The 9,834-nt window shown below is 41.2% G+C and overlaps 1 protein-coding gene across 1 annotated transcript in view; it reads left to right on the forward strand.

Moving 5' to 3' along the window:
• Positions 1-548: 548 nt before the first annotated feature.
• espl1 (extra spindle pole bodies like 1, separase) overlaps positions 549-9,834 on the forward strand; it is an 18,439-nt gene continuing 9,153 nt past the window's right edge. Inside the window, exons 1-18 of the mRNA XM_033625548.2 lie at positions 549-698; positions 859-947; positions 1,210-1,512; positions 1,632-2,384; positions 2,524-2,625; positions 2,718-2,829; positions 3,654-3,781; positions 3,985-4,178; positions 4,280-4,522; positions 4,717-4,861; positions 5,204-5,363; positions 5,531-5,670; positions 5,943-6,077; positions 6,169-6,288; positions 6,413-6,584; positions 6,701-6,829; positions 6,950-7,106; positions 8,498-8,607. Of these exons, the coding sequence (XP_033481439.2) occupies positions 867-947; positions 1,210-1,512; positions 1,632-2,384; positions 2,524-2,625; positions 2,718-2,829; positions 3,654-3,781; positions 3,985-4,178; positions 4,280-4,522; positions 4,717-4,861; positions 5,204-5,363; positions 5,531-5,670; positions 5,943-6,077; positions 6,169-6,288; positions 6,413-6,584; positions 6,701-6,829; positions 6,950-7,106; positions 8,498-8,607 (3,184 nt within the window). The 5' untranslated portion in view covers positions 549-698; positions 859-866. The remainder of the gene's footprint in view (positions 699-858; positions 948-1,209; positions 1,513-1,631; positions 2,385-2,523; positions 2,626-2,717; positions 2,830-3,653; positions 3,782-3,984; positions 4,179-4,279; positions 4,523-4,716; positions 4,862-5,203; positions 5,364-5,530; positions 5,671-5,942; positions 6,078-6,168; positions 6,289-6,412; positions 6,585-6,700; positions 6,830-6,949; positions 7,107-8,497; positions 8,608-9,834) is intronic.

Raw genomic sequence — 9,834 nt, forward strand, 5'->3', positions numbered from 1 at the left:
TATTATCAGCCCTAACCTGAGCTGTTTTGCCCTAACCTTAACCACCTCCGAACGTGTCGATGTGATACAGACTAGCCAACCACAGCACGTAATGTGATTCACAATAACGCCTTGTAGGATGGTAGTAAATAGCCAAATAGTAGGCATTGGTGTATATAGCCACATAGCTGCAGTATGGCAATTGTCACCCAGTGCAAAGAGACACTACTCTGAAAAAAAATTGAAGTGAGGAATCTAGGAATCTGATGGATATGTTTCAACCAAAAATCTAAATCCAAAAATTATTCCACTCACTTTTTTTTTTTTTTTTTTTTTTTTTTACAAATGTGTTTTACAAACTCATGTCAGTCATGGAATCAAACATTTTATTTATTTGTTTATTCATGTATTTAATCGTTTGACAACTCAATAAACTTGTGAATCTTACTCTTCTTTTGGTTTTTATGTTATGTATCATTGGGTTGAGCAAGATTATAAAACCACGATACCCACAAGTCCTTGCGTTTCCGGGAGAAAGCGGATGTGGTGTCGGATTGGTTAGCGAACACCTTTCAAAACCAGTGCGCGGGGCGAGCTGTAGTTTCCATGAAGATTTGAATCTTTAAACTCACAACTTTAGCAGCAACCTACCGCTGCTTCATTATGGACAATATGTCTGCTTTTTATCCGCTGTGAATGAAAGTGTCGCTACAACGGAAGTAAGTTACTCTCTTGGTGAAGTTAGCAAACGTTAACGTTAGTTTAACAGCGGCGTGTTGTGGTAAACGTTACGTGTGATGCTAACGTTAGCCTAGCTAAGCTCCTTCATGGAGGTTTTAAATTAACATACTTTACCCCTAAATATCGTGTTTTCAACAGCTGCCGACATGAAGTGTTTGAAAGTGGACGAATACATCAAGCGGACTGCCTCTGTGAAAGAGACGAAGCTTCTACTTGAAGAACTACAGGTAAACATAATCACAACTGTCAAGATGAATCACTTGTTTTCCTCGTAACGTTACAAGTTATTCCACTAACGTTAGTCTTTAAGAAGCTGTAGCTATGAGACAAGATTAAACCACGATTGAATACCTCCATATGAGCCTAGATCCATGTGCTGTATTAGACTGAGGCATGTTTTTGTGTACAAAAATGCAAAACACATTACAATTCACCATAAATCTGACTTTTAAAAGAGGATCTAAACCTGCCTTAATATATCTTTTGCAGGATTATGTGAAGAGTCTGCCAGGCCTTCAGGGTCGCACACTGTGTGACAGGATCATCAGAGCCTGTAACCATCAACTTGGAGCTGGATCCCCAAATTTTGACCATGTCAGTCAGTTGGTACAGCTGGTGGAGCTTTCCCTTCAGGGCTATGATATTTCCGCAGCACTTGTTGCTCAGAGCAGTCCTCTCTACATGGAAAAGATCATTTTCCATATTGCCAAGAAGCTGAGCTCCCTCGAAGCTCATAGTCTGTGTAGTCATGTAGCTGGGTTGCTTTACAGCAGGCTCACCCCAGCCCAACAGGTATGTGTCACTTCCTATTTTTAGATCATTAACATGTGTTGTATACTCCACATCTGTACTGCATGATTGCTTTTTCAGTGTCGGCATTAACCAGGTTACTGCTGTTGTATGGTCCATAGGGTGAGGACTACTATGTTCTTGTGCGGAGCTGCTTCTCAGTGCTCTGGAACGGACTATCTGCTACCAAAGACAGGAAAATCCTGAACCCCTGCGATAGACTCCACTGCCAGATGCAAGCTCTGAGTTTCCTCCTGTTGATGGACACAGAAAATGCAACCACCTCATTCTCCAAAGCTCCTATATATGCAGAGGATGCCATCACTGAATTTGAGAGTAGCTGTGAAGCGGTAAACAAGGATGATGCTTCTTTTCTTCTCCAGGAAATGCACACACTTTTCAGCAGATGCTGGACAGGTGGTCAAGGCTGTGAGGGGGACGGGTCCAAGCAGTCAACTGAGAAGTCAAGTTTATACACGCTTTCTGAAATAGCGCTTGTTGCAGTGAAGGTGCTCTGTAGGGCTGGCCACTATGATCTGGCCTCCACCTTCTTGAATGAAATTGAGAGCAAGTTCAGAGACTGTGCTGACTGTCAGTGTACTGCTGTGGTGCTCGGCAAATGGGCAGTCAAGGTTCATTCTGCGATGAAGGCTGGCGGGGAGACTGGCCAGGCTTTGACAGAGTGTGCCAGGGCCTTGAGGTCTCTTTCAGCTGACCTGGGGGACAGAGAAGCTCATGCAGTCCTAGAAGGTTGTGGACTGGTGGTGTGGGCTGTCGAAAGTGGCCACAACAAGGGATTAAGCGGACCAGTGCTCCTGGCTTGGTTTTCTTTCCTTGAGGAGCACCAGGAACGGATATTAAAGATGCAAAAGAAGGTGAGGGTAGTTTACTAACCAGGAAATGAGCTCTTTTTAGAATACTGTTGGATTTGTTTCTTAGTTACTCTCAAAAACGCATTCAGAGAATACATTTACTTTCTTGAAATTGCTAACCAGTGCTTTGCTTTCTTTACAGAATTCGACATGCCAGGCTGAGGGCAGCAAACTGCAACAGGCCCTCTGCTTCAGCATTTACCAAGGCTTCGCTTTTGCTTATGAGAGCATGCTCGCATCACAGGTAAAGCTCTTTCATTAATGCTCTATTTCATGATGACAACAGTAATGATAGTAATTTAAGTTTAAGTACTGATTGTGATTTGTTGTTCACAGCTGGAGAACAGTGACACACTGGACAGAGTGCTGCTGTACTGCCAAGCCACGGCTGGACTGATGATGACTGAACTGCGTAAATTGTCAAGTGAAAGCCTTCTCGTCAAAGCTGGTGATTATATTCTTACATTATTAATGTTGTCAGGTCAATTTAGTTGTTCTGAAATTATTACTGATATTGCAATCCATATATACTTAATGATTTATTATTTTACCTGCTTCCTACACAGTAGAGAAAAGTATTGAATCTGATTGTATTAATTTCCAGGTCTGGCTATGTAGGGAGAGTATGGAAAAATGTTTGTGTTATCAGACTATTGCCCCTATTCTGTTTTCTACAATATACAATTCAAAAAAACGAAAATGTGGCAGTAGGCTATCTTTAAATTGCAAATATCCATAGCATCACAAATGACCAAATATTAAGCTTGTTTTAACATTTATGAGTTATTAATTGATGTAGTTATCAGGTAACTAAACAGACTATCTTTTATGTGAAAAGAAACTTTATGGCTGCTTTTACTGTCATTTCCATGGACAAAGTGAATAAACAAGGCTGCACAGATGCAGTGAAATTTGATTGTTTAACTTCTTTCAGCTGATTTTCGACTGTTATTTATAAAAGAGACTAAAAAGTATGGAGGAAGCAATAATAAAAAAAAAATTCAATATGAAAAGCTACAGTATCTGGGTAAAATCTTCTGGCAAGTATTTGGCAACATAAGAGCACTCATCTTCAGAGTGTCACACAAATGTTAACGGTTGGATTTAAAGAACATTTATTTATATATTAAACATGTAGCTATTTGTACTTAGATGTCAAATGTGGTCTGGAAATTTAAATCTGGAAAAGTATGGAATTTTGAAATGGAAAATGTGTAGGAAACCTGTGTTATATTGTTATGACATCTTGTTGATTTTATGTGTTTCCTGCAGTGATTGCTGTGAGCAACTTAGCGTGTGGATTTTACAATCGGCGTCTCTATGACCAGGCCTTCACACTGGTTGAGATCCTCTGCAGGGATCTGTGCAAGAATTGCCCCGCCTCGCTGTCAGTTGATAGGGTAAGCTCTTTAAGTATGTTTTTGTTTGATTGTGCACCACATTGTCTGTCTTACACACTATATGTCATGAGTGCCTCCTGGTTTTAAATAGGTTATGTTTAGATAGAAGTAAACCCAAATGATCTTGGGGAAAATTAGTAAATATATATGTATGTTAATTTTTATAGTTATCTTTATTATTAACATGGCTTTCGACCCTCCAGTTGAGCCGACCCTTCATGCTGGCCGTGCAGACGTCTCGGCGGGCTGGACAACTGGAGCGAGCGCTGGACTGGGTGATCCTGTGGCTGAAGGCTCTGGACGACAGCATCACCACTCATATGGCTGAACCAGTCTCTCTGTGGGTGAAAACAAAGACTGACGCTGCCCGTAACTCAGAAGAAGACATCCATCTCAGGTACAGACAAATTGTAATGACAGAACTTTTTTGTTGTTTGTCAAACCCCAGAGAAGGTAATTAATGGAAAGGAAACTTACATCTGTCCCATCCTGCAACAGGACATTGCGTGATGGTTTCGGTCCTGACGTCCCAGATGAGCAAGTAATGCTTTGCCTTTTGGAGGAAGAGCTGCGTGCCTATAAGGAGGTGGCAGGAGACACGGCCCAGGAGCGTTACAACACACTCTGTGATCTGCTGGACATCTGCCATGAGGAGAGCTCCCACACCCATCTACGTGCTGTCTACCTCTGTGAAATGGCCCAAGTCGTGTGTTACCAGGATTTCAGTGAACAGACAGACTGGTAGGAGCTTTTGCTGACATCATTTCTAATTAGTGGTGCTCCTTGATAATTAAACTGTTTTGTGTGCGACTTAATTGTGTGCATGGAAAAGTTGGGGGCCAACAATTTAAATTACTAGTCTGGAGCCCTGCTAGGCTAACATAGGCAGCATCCAACTGTCTCAGTATTCATTATGTTCATTTTTAACTGTGCAGTGCTGCAGTTGATTTTACCCATGAAGCTTTGCGGCTACTTGAGGAAGAACCAGAGACTCCAGAGAACGCTGACAGGCTGAAGGATGACAAGGCCCATGTTTTACTTTGGCTCTACATCTGCACTCTTGAGAAGAATCTTCAAGAGGTGAGCTCCATTGGATCTGTCAGGATATCATGTGCATGTTGTCATGTTTTAATTCAAGTGTCAGTGTTAACAAGTATTGACCCACGTCAATAACATCTGCTGTCACTTAATTACAGAGCCTATTGTGTAATTGCAGTCAGCTTCTCTTTCCAGTACAGATGTATTTCCATTTCCTCAAGAATTCTCCTAAAAAGCTTTCCCACTGAGGTCAAGACGGAGTGTTTAGGAAAAGATGTTGGGATTTTTTTTTTAATTGTTTTTTTGGACTACTCGACCGCAGCTTTAGTTTGATACACTCACCGCGTGTCCTGAGATTTTAATGATGCTTGTGTTTTTGGTCAGGCCATTGAAAGAGACAACAAACGGCGAGAGTTGCGTGAGCAAACCCGCTGTGCAGTCAATCCCATAGGAACCAATGACTTTGATTACGAAGACAAACAGAAGACACAAGACAGCATCCAGGTCTATGAAGGCCTGCATTTCAGTCTGGCTGCAGAGAACAGTAAGAACTGTTTTTTCATATCTTCAATCATCCCACTGTGGATGATATGATATCATAATCTGCATCTCCACCAAGTTCTATCGTGGGTCTAATCAAACATAGATAATTGTTCATCACTTCCTGTTTCTTTGAGAGATTAATAAACATAATTTTTTATTTCCTTGAAGAGTTGTGCAAGCCTTTGGAAAGAGCACTGGATGAGTGGTCCGCTCTTCTGCAGAGTCGAGGCCTGCCATCTGTCCGAAACCCCAAACAGACCTGCAGCTCCATCACTGTGGCTGCAGCTCTCTTCAAACTCATGGGAAAGGTAACGACACAGAATGTTGTCAAAATCATTCTGTAGGCTCTCTTCTGGTTGATTTTAGTTTCTCTTTTCAACACCAAATTGGTTTTTAGCCCCTCACACAATTCATGAAGCATTATAGGAATTAGAGATACACATCAGAAGTTGTACTGTACGAAAGACTTAGGTGTGTAAGGGGTGTTTTATGGTGTATTCTGGTGTCAAGCTGTTATAACTAGTGTTCACATGATTAGTAATTACAGCTTCTGTGTATTTATTATATCTCTCTTATGTAGCCTCTAAAGGCTTTGGAAGCTTACCAACTTGCGACTGGACTCTCACGTCATCTTGCTGATGCCCACGGATGTGCCAGCTCCCTCTGTCAATCAGCCAGCCTCCTCCTGGATCTGGGCACCCCTGACCTGGCTTTGGTAATGCAGTTTTGAAATAATATCTTGTATCATACATACTATATCTCATTTTATATACAGTATCTCACTTTGTTTATGGTGCTTTTTTAAGGCCCAGTTGGAGCAGGCAGAGAAGTTTCTTACCTCTGTAACCTCCGCTGCTGATGGACCATCTTCTCTGTCTATGCTGACTATTCTGTTGAAAGCTCAGTACTGCTACAGCACAGGACAGGTAGCTAACATTGTCTGCATGCAGAATTTCTCATATTACTGCATTGTTATTGTTTTTCTTGCTGGCATAGGTGTTTTTTGGTTTGATTTATAAATTGCCCCTTTACTGTTTGACCGTATGTCAGATGGATCGTGGAGTGCCTTATCTGTGTGAGGTGGTCAAAGAAGTGACCGAGCAGCGGCAGTCAAAGAGCTGGTACCTGCTGCGTGCTCGGATGCTCCAAACCTGCAGCTCCTATCTGAGTTTGGACACAGCTGCACTGCCACAAACCCAGCGGAGCCAGATCACACAGCATGGTTTGTGAAAGCATTTTCTACAGTTTATATGGTTTTCTGATTTAATATTGCATTTTAAGGATGTAGAGCAGAGGTTTGCAGCTTTAACTAAGTAAGCACCTACGATTGTGCCTCAGGTATAAATAGCCCGGACGCTGCCTTGTATGAAAGTCTGAAGCTTCTCTGCAGCCTGCTGGTCACTTTAGTGGGGAAGGGCCTTTATGGATCTAACGGCAGCAGCTCAGACATGCGCTTCATAGACCAAGGTATGTTCTTCCCACACATGGACTAACAATACATGGAAAACTCCTAATATCTTATTGATGTTTCTCTCAGTGCTGTCTGACATATTGATTCTTTCCCTCTCTCCCTTTATCTATGAGCAGGAGATAACTTGGTGCTGAAGTGGCAGCTGCTCTCAGAGCTGTTAAACTGCTCTGTGAAGATGGTGGCTGTGAGGAGCAGCTGTGGTGCCATCAATGATGCCAGGCTCCAGTGTCTCGAAGCTCTCAAACTGGGCATTAAGCTGCAAGCACTCAGCCAGTATGTATATATGCATTGTAGTGGGTTAAAATTTAAATAATGAAACAGGGTCCAAAAGATAGCTTGTGTCCTGATATTAATAGCTTATACTGTACATTATTAAAGGAGCACTCCACCCATGAAATGACCATTTGTAAATCAAGTTAGACATGAGGTGTTAACTTAAATTTGTGAAGAAAACTTTGCTTTTTGCACATGCCTGCCTGGAAAATGACAATAAATATTGATTTATTGATTCATTTGGGACCACCTACAACAAAAGCAAAATTCCGTTCACAAACTTACAGACTTGGATTGTACTGCACGAGTTGTCAGAGAGTTTGTAAATGGATGTGTTGATGTAGTTTTGCTGTTGTTAAAACTGAACCCCAATAAATCAATATATTCGCCATTTTCCGTGGAGACATGCAAGCAACACGTTTTCTTCACAACTTTAAGGTCATTGTGTCACTTTGTGGGTCAAGTTTTCCTTTGAATATTGTTTTCTGTAATGTATGATGCTGAACCCACTGGCCGGTCACGGCCTGTTCCTTCTGAGTTTTTTTGTTGTGCTGTAATGCTTGATATAGTGTTTAAACATATTTATTGGACCTGAAGATTTTACCTGGGCCACTTTAACCTGGTAAAATACACTATATACAGAATAGTTCTCTCGCTGGTTAAAAAAACCCCTAAATTTTATATGCCAACAGCGAACAGTCCGCTGCAATCCAATTGAACAGCCCTGTCATAAATTATCATTAGGTGCTGAATTAACTTTAATAGGATGTACTTACTTTGTACTTGTGTTGCTGAACTGCTTTATATTGAAAGTTAACAATTTTGGATGTGACTGCTGTCTGTGAATATCTGCACAGATCCATATTGCACAAATGATGGATCTGCACAGTCACAGATAACATTGAACATTATATATTTATATATTAAACATCTAGCTATTAATACTCAGATGTCAAGTGTGGTCTGAAAATCACACTAAAATTTTAGGCAGAATGGCGACAGGCATAAGAGTGATATTTGGAAGTATTTCTCCAAAATACACAAAGTGAATGTGCAGTGCAAGTTATGTAACGTAAAATTTGCTCATCATAGTTAATGTATACAGTCTGTGCAGCGCACAAAGGAATGCTAACCCAAACCCCTACTAACATTTTCGCTTGGTTCATCTCGGACCCTTTTCTATATATTGTTTACGCAGATTGCTTCTTAGCGAGTATTTTAATACAGAAATTACTTAAAATGCTCATCCCTACTTTAGAATAGGCCTAGAACACAGCACAATATAAATATGCAGCACAATACATAATAGCATATGTGGTCACATTACAAACTTAATTTTTTTGATGGACATGGCTCTTGTCTTTACTCTTTTGTTTGTTTGTTTGTTTTAGATGTGCTGAGCTGCTGGTGATGAAAGCTGAGTTGGAGCTGATGCAGGGGGAGAGAGAGGAATGTGGAATTGATTTGGATAAAGTCAGAAACCTCCTGGACCTCTGTACAGGTCTGTAAAACACAAAGCTCCACCAGTTCATTCAAGGCTGGACATTGGTTCAATATTCGTGTCAACCTTTAGTAAAATCGTGCTGTAATTTTAACACATGGTGTTTTTGTATTTTAAAGATTGTTATGTCCATGTTAATAATTTCATTTAAATTGCACTTAAAATACGCTTCTGCAGTTTCTGTTTTTTTATATATATATATATATATATATATATATACATACATACATACATATACAGTACAGGCCAAAAGTTTGGACACACCTTCTCATTTAATGTGTTTTCTTTATTTTCATGACTATTTACATTGTAGATTCTCACTGAAGGCATCAAAACTATGAATGAACACATGTGGAGTTATGTACTTAACAAAAAAAGGTGAAATAACTGAAAACATGTTTTATATTCTAGTTTCTTCAAAATAGCCACCCTTTGCTCTGATTACTGCTTTGCACACTCTTGGCATTCTCTCGATGAGCTTCAAGAGGTAGTCACCTGAAATGGTTTTCCAACAGTCTTGAAGGAGTTCCCAGAGGTGTTTAGCGCTTGTTGGCCCCTTTGCCTTCACTCTGCGGTCCAGCTCACCCCAAACCATCTGGATTGGGTTCAGGTCCGGTGACTGTGGAGGCCAGGTCATCTGCCGCAGCACTCCATCACTCTCCTTCTTGGTCAAATAGCCCTTACACAGCCTGGAGGTGTGTTTGGGGTCATTGTCCTGTTGAAAAATAAATGATCGTCCAACTAAACGCAAACCGGATGGGATGGCATGTCGCTGCAGGATGCTGTGGTAGCCATGCTGGTTCAGTGTGCCTTCAATTTTGAATAAATCCCCAACAGTGTCACCAGCAAAACACCCCCACACCATCACACCTCCTCCTCCATGCTTCACAGTGGGAACCAGGCATGTGGAATCCATCCGTTCACCTTTTCTGCGTCTCACAAAGACACGGCGGTTGGAACCAAAGATCTCAAATTTGGACTCATCAGACCAAAGCACAGATTTCCACTGGTCTAATGTCCATTCCTTGTGTTTCTTGGCCCAAACAAATCTCTTCTGCTTGTTGCCTCTCCTTAGCAGTGGTTTCCTAGCAGCTATTTGACCATGAAGGCCTGATTCGCGCAGTCTTCTCTTAACAGTTGTTCTAGAGATGGGTCTGCTGCTAGAACTCTGTGTGGCATTCATCTGGTCTCTGATCTGAGCTGCTGTTAACTTGCGATTTCTGAGGC

The sequence above is a fragment of the Epinephelus lanceolatus genome, chromosome 1 (assembly GCF_041903045.1).
Source record: "Epinephelus lanceolatus isolate andai-2023 chromosome 1, ASM4190304v1, whole genome shotgun sequence".
Lineage (NCBI taxonomy): Eukaryota > Metazoa > Chordata > Actinopteri > Perciformes > Serranidae > Epinephelus > Epinephelus lanceolatus.